This window comes from Saccopteryx leptura, chromosome 7 (assembly GCF_036850995.1).
Source record: "Saccopteryx leptura isolate mSacLep1 chromosome 7, mSacLep1_pri_phased_curated, whole genome shotgun sequence".
Classification (NCBI taxonomy): Eukaryota; Metazoa; Chordata; class Mammalia; order Chiroptera; family Emballonuridae; genus Saccopteryx; species Saccopteryx leptura.
In genome coordinates this window covers 113,170,288-113,187,544 of record NC_089509.1, presented here as the reverse complement: position 1 = coordinate 113,187,544, position 17,257 = coordinate 113,170,288, and the positions used below count along the sequence as shown (strand labels likewise).

The window sequence follows — 17,257 nt, the reverse complement described above, 5'->3', positions numbered from 1 at the left end:
TCCCACTCTCCATCCCTCGCCAGTGTCTCCTGGTTAGGGACCCAGCAGGAAGCCAGCAACCAAGGGAGCAGACAAGCAGGTCTGCAGGGTCTGTGGCCAGAGACAGAGGGCGGAGCGGGGCAGGAGATGAGAAGGAATGAATCCCCAGGCAAACCACCCGGACCAGCACACCCTACTCCCCACGGTGAGCCTCCCTGCTCATTCCTGATCCCAGTCACGCGTCTCACTCTGGTTCCCACCTCCTCCACACTGTGCGAATGAACAATGTTTTCCAGTATGCTTAAATCTTTCTCATCTAGTTCTTTTTTCTAAGCAGAGTAATTTTTGTAAAGATGATTTAAAAATTAATCCCCACAATTTTAACACAGAATCTAGGCCCTGGTGCATGTTTAATGCCACATTCTCAGTTCCTGGGAGCCTCCTTCTGGGAGGGATTAGGGGGAGCATTAAGCACAGCCTTGGCCTCGCCCGTGCATGTCACAGTCACTGTCCCTGCTGGGTCAGACTCTGGGACACATTCACTGGTGGTTCGCTGTGCATCATTTGGACTAAAATGTTGTCTCCTCCCCCCACAAGCTATACCTACACACAGACACACATGGACACACACACACACACACACACACACACACACACACGGACAATCCCTTCTCTGTTCATTACTCCTCACAGTTCCTGTCCTCACCCCTTCCTGTTCCCGCCCGCCACACTGCAGATGAACAGCTAAGTGTATGGATCGATGCATATTGGCTATTTTATACTCTTAAGTGTTAACTTTTTAATCAAATATAATTTGCTAAAAGTATAATGGTGCTTTCAAAAATCACTCTGAAAGGTTTTTTTTCTTTTATAAAAATGTGTCACTAATTTAGAACATCCTTTCTTAAATGACACGTCCTAAGGGAAGCCGCATAATAATGCCTTCCATAGTGCTTCAGAGCAACTCCATGTACTCTGGATGCTGCCCCGGAGGTGATGGGGGAGGGTTGGCAGGGGTGGCGCATGCTGTCCGTGGTCCTGTGTGAGGGACCCAACAGGTGAGAGACGTTGGCCTGGGAGGAGCACACTCACCCCCGCCCCCCACTCCCGCTGCCCTGGGGCCACCGCTGGATGTGAGGTCAGAGTATCAAGGTCACAGCCAGATGCAGATACAGAGGAGAAAACTATGAAGCCAGGCGCGTGGGCAAAGGTTCAGGCCCGGGCTGTCGGGAGCTAGCAGCGAGGGCCTTTCAGGATGGTGGAAGGAGCGACCCTCCCGGGCAACCAGGAAAATGAAGACTTGGCTGTCTAAATCCTTAGAGAAACTGAGGCTAGGGAGGCTGACTGCGCTGGGCCATCAGCACTAAAAAGCAGTGCCCCACCCCCCCAGCACAGCACAGCACAGCACGCGCCAGGACAGGACAAGGACAGCAAGGGTCACAGGACGGTTACTAGGAACAGACCGTTGTTAATCGAGGAATGTGGGGCAGGTAATGGCAGGATTCGATTTGCGTTTTCACCAGTTCCTGGAGGAAGAGATTAGAAGTTCATTTCAGAAACTGAGGTACAGGCTGTGCCTTTCTCCCCTAGTCCTAGTTTAGTCTTTAGAAAGTAGGACTTGAAGATCCCCTGCCCCGAGGCACCAGTATAGAGCCCATCTGGACTTGGGGGACCCACCCCACTCCTACCCTCAGCTCTACCCTTCGCCTAAACCAGGCTGTCTCCCTGAGATTATCCACGTGCCACTCGGTAACTGGAGGTGGCGTTTCTTGCCACCTATTGTCATACTGAACCTGTTTATGTCCTCAGAGTTGTCCCCGAGTGGTGGCTTTACTTTACTTTTTATAAAGTGATGTCGCCTTGTCCCCTCCCCACTTCACACCTCACCCCCCTCTGCATTCCTGTTTACTGTCTTGTGGGCCTTTCCATGAGGGTTGAGTGTGCGGGGTTAACATCACAGTGCCTGGTTCATCCTGCTCATTGGACCTCAGGCCAACCACATTCATGGCCTCTCTAGATTCAGTCTCCTTTTCTGTGAATGGGCGGAGAGTGATACTGCCCCCGAAGGCAGCGGTGAGCACTAATCCCACAACTTCCAGAGAAAATGTTCAATAAGTGAGCTCCTAGTAATGTGGCTGTTTTATTGTGTCTTTTACCCCTTTCCCCTGTCTTTCATTGCCCCTCTGTCTTCCTCTCTCTTTCCTGGTAGTTGCTTCTCGTACGTGACTTCACCAGGCAAGCCCAGGGTGACCTCAGCGTTCCAGGTCAATGCTTTAACCAGTGAGCCACCACAGGTCAGGTCTCTCTATCAAAGTGCCCACACCCCCTCCTCCACATCTCACCACTTCCTCTCCTCTCTCCCTGCGTGCCTGCCCATCTCCTTGAATGCTCTTGCCTTGAACAGCGTCCCCCATATTTACATTAGTCTCTTATTCTGTCATCATCAAGGGTCTCCTCTGTGACGTTGACCCTGTACCCACAGTACTTAATGAACCCTTCGCACCTCACACCGATCTCCTACAGGGGTTCTTCTAAATCACAGTTACTTCCAAGTCAGTGCTGTCTTTAACCCTTTGAGTAGTGAGTTGTTTTCATGCTTGCTGAACCCCAAAAGTGAGTTTCTTTTCAAAAAATGAAATTAGTTTCAGTTACAGTTTTATTAACTTAAAATCATGTTTGTTTGATAACCAATTTTTAGAAACAAGAAGAGCATACATTTGCCTTGTTGTTAATGTTGCCTTACACATGTACGATGGTACTCTGGATGGTCAGGAGGCACGAGGACGTACATGAATGTTCATACTACTCAAAGGGTTAAGTCTGCTTTCCTGATTCATTGGGTTCCTGTTTCTTTGACTTGGTTATTGGGATAATGGTCTCTTTTCAAAGCTACTCCTCAGGGATTAGCCTTGGTCAGATGCAATACCAACGTGCTCTCTGCCTTCTTCACACCCCTCAAAGTTCTTTCCTGATCCCCAGGTCCACTCAGGACTCAGGTTTCACCTCCCTTTCTCCTTTCTATGTAGCAGATGAGAATTGGATATTATGTGTTTGCTATCACCTTGTTCAAGGTATAGTGGGATATTGGGCCACTCTTCCATTTCTTCATCATCACTTTCTAGGAAAAAATTTTTGTCTGGTATCACTGAAGAGAGAAGAAAAGAAGAAGACAATTAGAGAGAGATCTTCACTGAGAATAGTGACATCATCTTAAATTACAAGTTCAGGAATGAGCTTGTTATTCATGGGACAATATCAACTCATCGGGAAAGCGTGTATCAAAATAAATGTGCTAAATGTCTTAGAATGTGTTTGCTCTGAACTGTTCAATCTGTAAATTTGAAGCAAAGGGATCTCCTTGGGAGCACACGTGTGTAAAAGAGAAAATACTCCAATATTTTAGAGATGTGGCTGCACCACAGAGGGTTTTAGCTTAATTGAGTCAGGGAGGATGAGTGCTTCCCAAAGAGGCAATCAGAGGACATGGAGCAACTAGACAGATGTCCCAGGACCACGCAGATCCCAGGAGGAGGAAGGACACTCTCTGAAGTCACAAGCAGGGACTGAATATTGTGGCACAGGGACCTGGGAGTCTGGCAGAGAGGGGAGAACACAGCACCAGCCCAGAGCCTCTGCATGTAGCTGACCCAGAACACACACGGAGGAAGAAATAACCCAAACTCCTTGGGTAGGTCTCTGCAGGGAGTCCAGGGAGGAGACAGAGGGAAGCAGTGGGCTCAGATGCCTCAGGGCTGCTGGCAGGGGTACTTGCTGGGACAAGGCACTTGTGCTTACAAACCTTTACCAGCTCTTTACTGTGTAGTAAATAACCTCAGATTTCTCAGCTTTAGAAGCCACACCTTTCAAAACCCTTTTTTCAAATTATTCCCTTTTGCACCATCTCATACAGTCTGCTTCTCACTCTGAGAGTAATGCCATCTGCCCTTGTTCTGCGGACACACGGGACCTGGAACGCTCTATGCCCGCTCTATACAGTCATTTTTCTTGTGACTTCTCCCGCATTACTTGGAGATCTTGAAACCAAAATTGTGTTAAAAGAAAAAAATTTTCTAGGCAGGTCAAACAAAAATTATTGGAGGACATTTTCTTTACCAAAAACCAATTAAAAAGTATAAAACCATGCCTTCTCAGGAAGTAAGTAGGGAATCAAACGAGTAATTCTATGTAGTATCAAAAATGATCTCTGGCAGAGCAATAGGTTCTGTGGTTATTTGATTGTTGAATGCATCTATTGTAGAGAATGACTTAATAAAACCATTTCTTCCATAAGAGCACATTGGACCTTGAATTAAATTTCTTGCTCATTACTCCAATCACCTGATGAAGGTGGCCCCTCTTCCGTGTTACTAGGTCAACACTGGGCTTACAGTTTAAAATGACCAGTGACAGTTGCTAGATAAAGCCTGGGAGGAACTAGATATAAACTATAAGCCATAATTGCGCCTCCTCCAATGTGGTGACTCTTGTATGTTGGCTGTCCCTTGTGCTACCCTGAAAGTTATGACTACAAAGTTGTTACACTGGACATTGACTCCCCTGAGCATGGCACTGCTAGGCTAGGGTGCATTTTGGATCCATAGCTAAGCTGCCATTCGAGGTAAGTGGTAGTAAACTTGGCGGACTGCTCTGTGGACAACTGTAAGGAGTCCCACCGAAGAGCAGCAAGTGATGCTGCCATGTCGTCATATAGTGTTTCCTGTCACTTGTCCTAAGTAATCTGATGCCACTGTGGCTCTGGTAGTCCTGTGAGTCTACCAGCCTTGTTAGGCAGACCTCCAGATGGGTGCTGCACTGTAGCTATTGTATCCTAAGCACGCAGAGGCTCACGATTCGTGTGTTTTGTTAACGGTTATATCCCCCCTGCCCAGCACGGTGTGTGACCCAGAGTAAGAACTCAATATATACATGTGAAAAAGAAGTTGCCCAAAAGTAGGTAATAAAACCTTATTACCAGTTTTAAACATTTTATAAAAGTGATTTAAACCAGGGTATTTGTTCCTGATGACATTCTTGAAAATTGCTTGAAGATAAGACAGGTCAGGCTTCTTTTCCAGGTCACAGAGAATAATGTATATGACTTCTTGTAGAGTACACCGTCCATTATAAAAATGTTTAGACTCCTTAAAAATAGCAAATGGGGAAAATATAAATGCAGACATCCGAGTGACAGAAGAGCCCTAGAAAGGGGTTTATTGTTAATGTATTACAGTGGCCCCACCTAGGTATTTCTTCAGGTACTGTTTTAGAACTTCTCTATGTGTATGCTATTAGTGAAACAACTACGGCCTCCCTCCTTGAAAATATCCATTTATGAACTGATTTCCTCACTTGTGTACATCAGATGCAGGAAGGGGCAGATGTGAAGAACAACATGGGTTCAAGTTCAGTGACATGTAGCCCTGTCAGACCCTGCCACATGTTTTGAGGAATCGACCTGGTAGGTGGCGAGCTGCTGTTCTGTTGTCAGGACAACTCTTGTCCCTTCCCCAGGACTGACTTGGCCTTGAAGAGCTCAAGGGAACTCAGGGGATAGATTGCACCTTTCTGTGAACTCGGCCATGAAGAAAGCCTGTTCATAAGGAAGGAGAAGGCTGACATGTCTGTATTTCCACCTCTGGCTCTTTCTAAAGTTAACCTAAATTCCAAGACTCTAGAAATACCAAGAGAAAAGAATAAAACAAGAAAAGGAACTGAAAACATTAAAAAAAACAATTAAGCATTTGTTTTCCAAAATGTCCTAACAAGACAATTCTCTTTGGATTTTAATGTTCTCAGATCTAAATATTTAAGTTGATGTTCAATGCCATGAACTGGTGTGTCAATTATTATTTTATTCAATTAAATCATTAAATTTTGTCATTAATTCTTTAAAATTACATTTAATTCTTAGTTTATGCTATATTGTATATTTAATTTCTCCAAGGCATTGTATACCTAGGTAGACTACCCACTTCAGATAAAGCTTATCTCCAGTACTACTCACCCACCTCTAGGGGGCACTGTGGACTCTTGTTCATTCAGATAAACCAGAGTATCTCTTATCTCTAGTTAAGACCTGCTTCTCTTCTCCCTTTGACCTCAGAGGAACCCTCACAGCAGTACTGGAGAAGGCCCTCTCTCATAGCAGACTCTTTAGTTACAGACTTGTGCTTTGATTTTTGATTCCAGGATATCTAAGCAGAACTTAATTTGGGCTGGTTTACCAGATTGTGATGTAATAAACCTCACTTACTTCATACAGTTCATTGGTGATCAGTTTGTTGTCACGGAGATATTCAAGGAAAGGAAATGTTGTTTTTATTGCTTCTGAAATCTCCACCTTAAGTCTTTTGAATAAGTTGAGTGCAGTGTCATAGAAAAGTCTGTTGTCTACGTTTTGGTCTTCTGCAGCCATCCTAGGGAGAAAAGACACCACGACAAAAGGGTCACCAACGTTATAACACACTTGTGGAGGCTGTAACATTTTATATGACAGATGGCTGTGGAGAACCAATATATATAAAATAAGTTCTTTTGCGTAGAAATGAGAACAAATGGAATTGAAGCAATAGACAGAGCTATAATAAAATGAAGCATGGGGGTAAGAAAAACATGTGTAGTATTTAAAAATTCCAGTTTGTTATGATAAAAGCTATTGTAAAGTTATTTTGTCCTAAACCTATCTGGATGTTTTTATGAAAACGTTTTAGATAGTACCAAAGTGAGATAGAGTAAATGGGTCATCCACAAAGGAATAAGAAACAATAAAATAACTATAGAATCTAACCTTAAAAATGCATCATAATTAACAACTAAAGAAAATAAATCTAAGAACAATAAAAACAAGGTGTTCCCTCTCTGACATAAAGCAGTTTAGAGAAACACCATCCTGAATTATAAAAGTAGTTCATAAATGTTAATAAGGGGTGGTTTAATAATTATATGATAAAGCATAAACTGAAATTTCACAAGAATATAAATCATTTCTCCTGGGATTTCTGCTTTGTGATAATATGTTGTATATTATTATTATTATTAAGAATGTCTATGCTACTGTTGTATGCAATGACTCAATTTAGGCATCTGAGTTTCAGAAATGACTGCTATTTCCTGTGAAAGTAAGTGTAACCTGAGTCCATAATTCTGCTTCTTAGTTGATCATTTTATTGCTCTGAAAATACTGTTTTGTTTTTTTAAATTTTTATTTGCTTATGTATTTTAGAGAGGTGAGAGTGAGAGAGAGAATGGAAAGGGAGGAGCATGAAGCATTAACTCCCATACCTGCCTTGACTTGACAAGTGCAGGGTTTCGAACTGCGACCTCAGCGTTCGAGGTCAACGCTTTATCCAAGCGCCACCACCGGTCAGGCAGAAAATAATGTTTTAATAGTCATTTTGTATTCCTAAAAAGTCACGAAGACTGCTAAGCTTCCTTTTTCAACCAGAAGAGAATTAGTGGCTGTTCCCGGTATCCTTTATGGAGCAGGGAATAATATGTCACATTACTGTGTCAAATTCTATTAAAAACAAGGTTTTTGTTATGAATTGCAGATTGGAGAGAAGCATTTGTCTACTCTCTTATTATAATTGCCACAAAAATGATAATTATAAAATTGGTTTCACAGTGGCAAAGAGATTGGCAGAAAGCAGCGAGCAAATGAAAGATTTCAACAACAAAACAAGGGTCACAGGAGCAGAGAGGTAGGTGTAGGATATTCCCAGGGTCAGGAAAGCAGCCAGGGTCCCTGTCTTGCAGAATCTTGGAGATGGTGGAGATGGAAAGGGAGGCGCGGTGCTGAAAACTAACGTGTTATTTGAAAAACGAAGAACTGGCAATGTTGCCTTAAATTGTACCCTGACCACCTAAGCCAGGCAGCCTCTCAGAGGCAAACAGAGCTGTCTTTCTATCACCCTGTGTTAACGTTGCCTGTAACTGGGTTTCACGTATGGAATAGTATATCACGTGTGCTTCTGTGTCTGACTTGTTTTGCTTATCATCCATTCAGTTGGGTGATCAGAAGTTTGTTCTGGCCTGACCAGGAGGTGGCGCAGTGGATAGAGCATTGGCCTGGGATGCCGAGGACACAAGGTCAAAACCCCAAGGTTGCTGGCTTCAGCTAGGGGTCACTGGCTCAGCTGGAGCCCACCCTGGTTAAGGCACATATGAGAAAGTAATCAAAGAACAATTTTGGTGCCACAAAGAAGAACTGATGCTTCCCGTCTCCCTTCCTGTCAGTCTGTCCCCTGTCCAACAACCCACATCAAACTCAGTCAATCAAAATACTTTCCGACTTTGGGCTGAGAAATATTACTTAATAAATATCTATTCTTTTTTTCTCTCTCTCTTCCTTTATTAATGTGAGAAGGGGAAGCAGAGAGACAGAATACTGTGCACCCTGATCAGGATCCACCAGGCAAGCCGACTAGGGGGCAATGTTCTGCTCATCTCGAGCCATCGCTCCATTGCTCAGCAACTGAGCCATTCTTTAGCACCTGAGGTGGAGGCCATGGAGACATCCTCAATGCCCGAGGCCACTTGCTCAAACCAATCGAGCCATGGCTACAGGAGGAGAAGAGAAAGAAAGAAGGGGGAGGAGCAGGAGTGGAGAAGTAGATGGCTGTCACTCCTGTTTGCCCTGACCAGGAATCAAATCTAGGACAGCCACACACCAGGTCCACACTCTACCACTGAGCTAACCAGCCAGGCCAAATATCTATTCTTGATGTTTCTATAAACATTTTGTAAGTCTATATATCATCTACTTATCTAACTGTTTTAAAATGCAATTTCATACATGCTCCTAAATTTTTATGCAATTAGTATGTTACTTTTTAATTTTTGCTTGTTCCAACAACATCTCTTCTGTTTTCCATCAATATCACTCTATCCACACCTTTCATATAATCCATTTTAATGTCTTTGCACGTATTTTCCCTTAAATTCTTGTAGGAATTTAATTTCATCTACCTATATTTATAACTTAACCATATCTTGCAGATATTTTATCATAATATATTATTTTTATATAATTTTTATATTTTTATCATAATATATGATTTTTTTGTATTATTAATTTTTCTACATTATATGCCTTTTTTCCTGCATCACATGCTTTATATATTAATACCCTGAAAAAATTTTCTAACTCATTTAGTATGGTTAAAGATTATCTATCTATCTATCTCTATATTTTAATCCAGTGAATGACTAATATTCAGCAGCACATGCACATTATCTTTAAAAAAACATTAGAATCAATTCCAGGAAAACAGAAAAATAAACCAGTAATGATGAAGACACAAAAATTAAAAACCAACATAGCTAACCCAGGAGATAGTAAAAAGAAGTACATGATGGCAGCTAGCAGGGGACCGAACAGGTCAGATCGAAACAGGTGATGATTATAACATAGAGGTAATTGGAATGAATGACAGCAATGTCACAGGGATGTGAAGAAGAAATTAAAAATACTCTGTTATAAGGCACCTGCGCTCTAGATGAAGTGGTATCAAATGCTTATTATGACCTGTAGGCAAACACTAAAAATATTTACAAAGGTGTGAAACTGATATGTTAATCAAAGAATGAGATGAAATCATGTAGTGGCTAAATGAATCCAGAGGAGGCAGAAAAAGAGGCACAGGGGAAGAAACAAAGAAGAAATACAACGAATAGAGGGGAGTTACAAACCTGACGGATGTTAATTCACATACTAATAATGACTTGCAATGTCAATGGTCTTACTACTCCAATTAAAAAGCGGAGATAGTTAAAGAGACTGAAAATTTGAAAACTGTATCTTGTCCAGAAAATAAACCTTTGAATGTAAAGACTTATGTTAAGAATGGAGACTGAGATATCATGCTGACACTATTCAAGATATAGACGGAGTAGGTATATTATTTCCAGACAAAGATTCAGAATAGAAAAATTAGGAAGGAGAAATAGGCATTATACAGTGTGTCTGTAAAGTCAATGTGCACTTTTGACCGGACACAGGAAAGCAACAAAAGATGAAAGAAATGTGAAATCTGCTCCAAATAAAAGGAAAACTCCCCTGGTTTCATACCTATTCAGTGCAGTTCCATGTGGGCTCACGCACAGATTTTTTAGGGCTCCTTAGGTAGCTATCCCGTATAGCCTCTACAGACTCGTCACTGACTGATGGCCTACTAGAACGGGGTTTCTCCACCAAACTGCCGGTTTCCTTCAACTGCTTATTCCACCGAGTAATGTTATTCCTATGTGGTGGGGCTTCGTTATAAACGCGCCGATATTCACGTTGCACTTTGGTCACAGATTCGAATTTAACGAGCCACAGAACACACTGAACTTTCCTCTGTACCGTCCACATCTCGACTGGCATGGCCGTGGGCTGCTCCGCTGTATACATGGTGTTATGTCATCATCTGCGCATGTGCACAAGCTGCCACATCATCCTACAGAAACTGGGAGGCTTTTCCTTGTATTTGGTGCAGATTTCACATTTCTATCGTCTTTTGTTGCTTTCCTGTGACCGGTCAAAAGTGCTCCATGACTTTACGGACACACTGTATATGAAAGAAGGGTCTGTTTTCCAAGAAGATGTGACAATCTTTAACCTGCATTTACCTACATACATAACATCAAATAATGGAAGATGAAGATGGAAAGAACTACAAGTAGAAATGAACGAGTGCACTGCTAGAGTTTGATTGTTCGACACCTCCTTTAGTTCTAGGACATAGAGAATCAACAAAGATATAATTGATTTGAACATCACTGTCGACTAACCTGATATATATATATATATTTTTTTTTTATAATTTTTTTTTTCTTTACAGGGATAGAGAGAGAGAGAGTCAGAGAGAGGGGTAGATAGGGACAGACAGACAGGAACGAAGAGAGATGAGAAGCATCAATCCTCAGGTTTTCGTTGCGACACCTTAGTTGTTCATTGATTGCTTTCTCATATGTGCCTTGACTGTCGGCCTTCAGCAGATCGAGTAACCCCTTGCTTGAGCCAACGACCTTGGGTCTAAGCTGGTGAGCATTTCTTATTTTGCTCAAGCCAGATGAGCCCACGCTCAAATTGGCAACCTCGGGGTCTCGAACCTGGGTCCTTGGCATCCCAGTCCAAAGCTCTATCCACTGTGCCACCACCTGGTCAGGCTAACCTGATATATTTGACATTTATAGAGTACTTCATTCAGCAACACTGAATTACACACAGTCCAGATGACAGGGAAAACTCACCTTCACAGAATAAGAACAATATCTGGATCATAAAACACATTTTAGCAAAAAGAATAGAAATCATGAAGAGTATGTTCTCAGACAACAAAGGAATAAAACTAGAAATCAATAACAGAGAGATAGATTGAAACTGCTCAAATATTTAGAGATCGAAAACTACACTTCTAATCACATGAGGTTGAAAGAAAAACTCTCAAGAGAAAATTTTAAATCATTTAAGTAAATACAATTAAACATACAATTTATCAAATTTTGGTGATGCAGAAAAATCAGTGATCAGTGGGAAATGTATTTCTGAAATGCATATATTAGAAAATAAAGAAAGATCTAAAACAAAAATCTAAGTTTCCCATGTAGGAAACTAGAAATAAAAGATAACACAAAAAAGAGAACTTTAAAGTAAAATAGAAAACAGGACATAAAATAAAAATTTCAAAGGAATAAGTGAAATTGCAACTAGATAACAACAGAGAAAAATCTACAATACCTCATGTTGGTTCTTGGAAAAGATTGGCAAAATTGATAAACTTTTTACCAGGCTAATAAAGGAAAAAAAGAAAAGACACAAATTACCATATTAAAAGTGAAAGTGGAATCATCACAACTGATCGCAGGTTTATTCAAAGGAAAATCAAAGAAATTTATAAACAAACCTATGCCAACCAGTTTGATCACATGTAATCTAGGCCCTACTTTGTTTCAGGTAATCAACCTCATTACTTTAGCTGACTAACCGAGAAGAGGGGAACCACTCAGATGTGGAAGATATCAAAATCTGGAGGCTCCATGTCTTGTATATAAAATTGTTATTATTCAGTAAAAACTAATTACTATCGAAAGGTAGAAGTAGTGGATAAAATCAACAGTAAAAAGACATAATACAGGCTAGAGCTAGAAGTGAGCACACAAACATAATGATTAAAATTCACAAGGAAATAAATGAAAAAAGAGAAAAGAAAATTTCATTAGAGAATTGAAATGCACAGAAAATAATCAATGAATATTTCAGAGCTGAGAAATACAATGTCTTAAATTAAACTCAGTGGAAGTATTTAGCAGAAGATTGAATTATAAACAAAATGTAATTAGTGAATTAGCAAGGTGGAAGTTTGATGATATCCAACTAATGTTCAGTAATGTTGAAATGGAATATTCAATATTAGTGTGAGGGATATGTGAGACGGAGCCAGCAGTATATAAGTTACATATGGAGCTTTAGAAAAGGAAGGGGAGCTGTTGACGGGAGGGCGGAAGGACTATTTGAAGAGTATTGTCTGAGGAATTTTCAATACAGATGAAGACATCAACTCACAAATTTAAGAAACTCTGACTACCCCAACAGAAGAAATACAAAATGAAAAAAACAAAACAACACAAAATGTTGAGACACATCACAATAAAATGCTAAGAGAAAAATCTTAGCAACAATCAGAGAAAAACTTCATGAACCGCAACCGAATTCCAAGCCACCATCAGAGAGATGACCGTGAATCCACGACCCCCACAGTCAGCGACCACAGTCTGAGGTGCAGTGGGGAGCGCGTAACAAACCCAGTGCACTCAGCCTCCACATGCGACTTCGCTTTCTGTAGATAAAACGTGAAAGCTGGAAAAAGCATTTAACTGTTATGAGTGAAAATGCTCTAAGGATTTATTATGCAAAAGCCAAGGGGAAGGAGAAAGCAGGGAGTTGTGGGAGCACAGAAGCCCCTTCTGACAGCAGGGCATTTGCTGATCCCAGTGAATCAGATCCTTGGGTTTGACAACCTCAGTGCAAGAGGGACAGAAACTGAGTTTATTTACTCTCTAATAAACACAGGGCGGAGAGTCCACCGGGAGTCCAGACCAGGCAATGGAGGCGTTGTGTTCCCGGGGGCAGCAAACAGAAATCCTTTCCAAAGCCTCCTGCCTTCACTGCAGGCCTACATTTCACCAAAATGGGTTTTTCAAATACATTTGTGTATAAAGGCAGAGACAATCAGAAAAATAGGCAAAATAACCTTTGCCAATAAGTTTGGAAAGGAAAAAATAACAACTTTAGGGAAGCAGCCTGGCAGTGAGCACTGGAACCACAGAGAAGGTGAGCGAGCTTCCCAGGTGATAAGTCAGGGCGACATCTCCCTGAGAAAAGTGACGAGAAGGGCATTCCTCTTAAATTCTTTACTAAAACCCATAATCCCACTCAAAAAAAAAAATCAAGACAAACTGAAATTGAGGGACTTTTAAAACAATGCCTGACTAGTACTTTTCAAACTATCAAGGTCATGGAAACTCAGAAAAACTGAAGGACTGTCACAGATCAGAGGAACAGGTGACAGGATGACTGAAGGCCATGTGGTACCTGCAGTGAGTCCTGGAACCAAATAAGGACTTTACTGGAAGAAGTGTTGAAATTTAAGACATCTGTGATTTAGTTGACTCCGAAGTAGCAATGTTGTTTTTCTATTTTGTAGAATGTACCCAGGAGTGTCAGGGCAAACATCACAGGAAATGAAACTGGGTGTGAGTACCCGGAAACTCTCTCTATCTTCACAGCTCTGCTGCAAATGCAAAATTATTCCAAAACAATTGTTGATTTAAAAAAAAAATCTCTGCGAGAACAGCAAAAATGGCCAGGAACACATGGTACACTGAAAATATCAGAAGTCAACTACACAACTTCTTTATTCTGCAAGTTTTCATATTAAAACAGACCACCTACAGCAAAGATCATCCCTGATAGTACCAGGAGGAAGTGTTCCCTGTGGGACTTGGCTCAGGAAGACAGGTCACTATCAAACTGTGGTCACCATCATACTGGAAGTCCCGGCCAACACAGTAGGGCAGGGAAACAGAGAAGAAGTATAAGGACAAGGTATAATGAAGAAACGAAATTGTCATTATTTAAGGTCTACCGGAAAGTTCTGTCCGTTTCTATCACGACGAGTTTCGACACGTAAGCACATGTTTATTTGGCGCATGTGTGCCTCTCTATTTTTATCACTTAATGTATACATACTGACGTAGCAAATTAACTAAAACAAAGTTGATTCACGTTAGTCTTATGTGTGAAGCGATAGTGTACCCATGGCTACTGATAAAGTTCATTTACGCCACTGTAATTTTTACGAATTTCAACAAGGAAGAAATGCTACAGAAGCAGGTCTGTCGCATCCACCATATTCCCCGGACTTAGCACCCTCCAACTATCACTTGTTTTTGTCCTTACAAAATTTTTTGAAGGGCAAAAAATTCAAAAATGAAGAAGATATCAAACAAGCATTGGTTCAATTTTTCGCATCAAAAGATAAAACATTTTTCAAAAATGGGATATACAAATTGCCCTCACGCTGGCAAGAAATCATTAATAATAATGGCAATTATATTATTTAATCAAGTTTATTGATGGTAAGAAAAATTTGTATTTTGTTTTTATTCCAAAAACGGACAGAACTTTCCGGTAGACCTTATATATACATTGTGTAAGTTTACATATATCACCTTGTAAGTTATTGAAATCAGAAAGTGGAAACGTTTAAATTTGTTTTTATATCTTAATAGCAGGTAGCTAGAGAGTTGACTTTAAATTAGGCAGATTTAACAGCATAATGGATCTATGGATAAATCTAGCATAATGAGTATAAAACCTCTAGGGAGAAAGCTGCAAAGCTATTAGAAAACATTTTAAATTAATAATATACATGCGCCATATTCAGACCAGATCGGGTGCGTTCAGGGCGGTATGGCCGTAGACTTTGCGCCATATTCATGAGATAGAAAACACAATATAAAATGTCAGTTCAGTTCTGATGGCTGCACAGATTAATTGCAATCCTAAAAAACATCGCAACTCGATTCTGACAGGCTGACTTGGAGATGCAAAGGGCCGGGACACTTTGATGGAGGAAGGAGGGTGGGACGAGGTACACCAGATGTCAGGGCGCATACGGAGCCCTGCTCACTGTGACGGTCAGTGTGACAGGAGGAGAGGCTCTCTGGGCAGGGACGGAGCAGAGAGCCCGGGGCAGCACCGCAGAGCAGAGGGAAACAGATGGCGAATCAGACACCGTGTCTCAGAAACACCGACAGGAAGAAGGTGGGGCCTTCAAAGTGAGCCTCAGATGCCCAGAAAATCAGTCTCAGACATCTGAAAAACGGATCCCCCCAGGTGAAGATGGTGCCCATGGGGCGAGGGAAATGGCCGATCAGCATGAGTGAGGGGTCAGGAGCCAGGGCAGGTCCCGGCGCAGACAGCAGACTGCGGACAGGCCAGTGTGGGGGACAGCCCGGAGGATGAGGACGACGCCCCAAAAACACCTGATCCCACACCAACACCTATGTAATAAAGCAACAGTGTGTGGGTGGGCTGATATGGAGCAAACTCTCCCTTATTAAAGCAAGGGCAATCACCTCAACTGATAACACTGGCCAAAAACAAAACAGCCATTCGGAGAAGAGTTGATTCAAATGGCCAATAGACACAAAGACCTGTTCAACATCTCGTGCAAATCAGCGACATGCACCTGGTCCTGTGACACCTTGTGAAGTCCGGGTGGGCGGAGATGGCTCTTCAGCAATGCTAGGAAAAGATAGTGCTTCAGCCATTTAAAGGACAGTTGGGCAGGATCTATAGACAGGTGAGCACTATTACCCTCCCTGATGTCACAGTGCGGTGTCTAAAACTAGACAAATACTTGGGTACACGCAAGAACAAAGAGGTATAAAATTGTTATCAGCCCAGCTTAGGGAAAACGGAACCACTGGAAAATACACAGATGTCAGTCAATAGATGGGAGGATGGTGTATACATTATGGGGTGTGAACCCCATACAGTAGGACACAGGCAGTGGAAAGAGAAAGACTCATGTGGTGATGAAAGTGAAAAGGTTTCTAGCCCTTTTCTGGTTAGAGTAGAAGCCATTCCAGAACAGGAAATCACCGCACACATGAAAACACTCAGCCTGCACTAGTCTTTGGCATATTGGTCCCTCCCCTCCCTTTGATTTTCTTAAGAAGTCAGGATCCCCGGAGAAGGAGCCTGACCCCCAGCTGGAGATGGGAGAGGCCGGAGCTGACCGTCCCCAGGTCAAGGAGGAGACCAGGGCGCCCAGTGTTTGAAAATCAGTCGTGTGTTTACCTTGAATCCTATATTTTCTAAAGCACCCCTTTAGAAAAAATCTAGGGTGAAGGCTGAGGAGACTAGAAAGAAACGAGAGGGTTCAGAGCTCATGAGAAAATGAAAAATTACTCTCTTAAAGCCACAGAAAGGACAACCGAGTACAAACAGGCCTGCCCGCAGAGCAGTGGTGAGAAGACAGGAGTCCTGTGGTTGTGGCAGCTGCACTCACACCAGCAGCTGTCCCTCCGCAGGATAAAGCTCTGTCTTCCTCATTACCTATCCCTGCATTTCAGTACAGTGCACCTGAGTGTTCTTGTAAAGCAGGACTGAGGTCAAGGTTGAGACGAGTGTCTAAAGACAGACATTCAAGAGAAAGTTAGAGGAAGGGAGACAGAGACTGACCTGGTGCTGAGGTCGCCTCCTCCACTGGCCATCTTTTGGCTCAAGGCCCGGCCTGGACCTCTGATCCTCTGGTGTCCTGAGTCTGGTACCAGTGTGGCTGCCCAGCCCTGAGCAAGAAGTTTTGAATTGATTCAACCAGGAAGGGATCCACCCAAATGAGGAAAAGAGAAGTGAAACTAACATTCTGTGTGCTGTGAGATGCTGTCTCTCCCCTCCAATAGCCCTACAGTCCTTCTCAGCATCCTGACCTGTGGCAGCAACAAGGCGGGACAAGGACTGTCAGGACCTGGACAGCCAAGAAAGGAGAACCCCAGCCGGACCAGAACCAGCCCCGAGGATCTATTGTTTGTGCAAAGATGCCTAAAACATCTTGGGAACCCACTGTCTTTAGCTGCCCAGCCGTCTAAGGGGACGCTGACATGGGCTGAGGGGGAACTCCACATGGCCCCAGGACCTTGTGGAGGTGACTGTGGGGGAAAGAGGGAAAGACAGAAACTGCAGATCTTCAGCCAGGACATAGAGAACTCAGAACCAACCAAGTGG

At 42.4% G+C, this 17,257-nt stretch overlaps 1 protein-coding gene across 3 annotated transcripts in view; it reads right to left on the bottom strand.

The window, feature by feature from the left end:
• The window catches only part of LOC136378403 (nuclear body protein SP140-like protein), a 52,559-nt gene extending 35,689 nt beyond the window's left edge, over positions 1-16,870 (bottom strand). For all 3 annotated transcript variants that reach the window (XM_066345299.1, XM_066345300.1, XM_066345301.1), the window contains exons 1-5: positions 16,715-16,870; positions 6,233-6,395; positions 4,952-5,120; positions 3,041-3,124; positions 1,443-1,505 (exon numbers count right to left, since the gene is read on the bottom strand). In XM_066345299.1, coding sequence (XP_066201396.1) covers positions 1,443-1,505; positions 3,041-3,124; positions 4,952-5,120; positions 6,233-6,395; positions 16,715-16,746 — 511 coding nt within the window. In that variant the 5' untranslated portion in view covers positions 16,747-16,870. The remainder of the gene's footprint in view (positions 1-1,442; positions 1,506-3,040; positions 3,125-4,951; positions 5,121-6,232; positions 6,396-16,714) is intronic.
• Between the last annotated feature and the right edge of the window lie 387 nt (positions 16,871-17,257).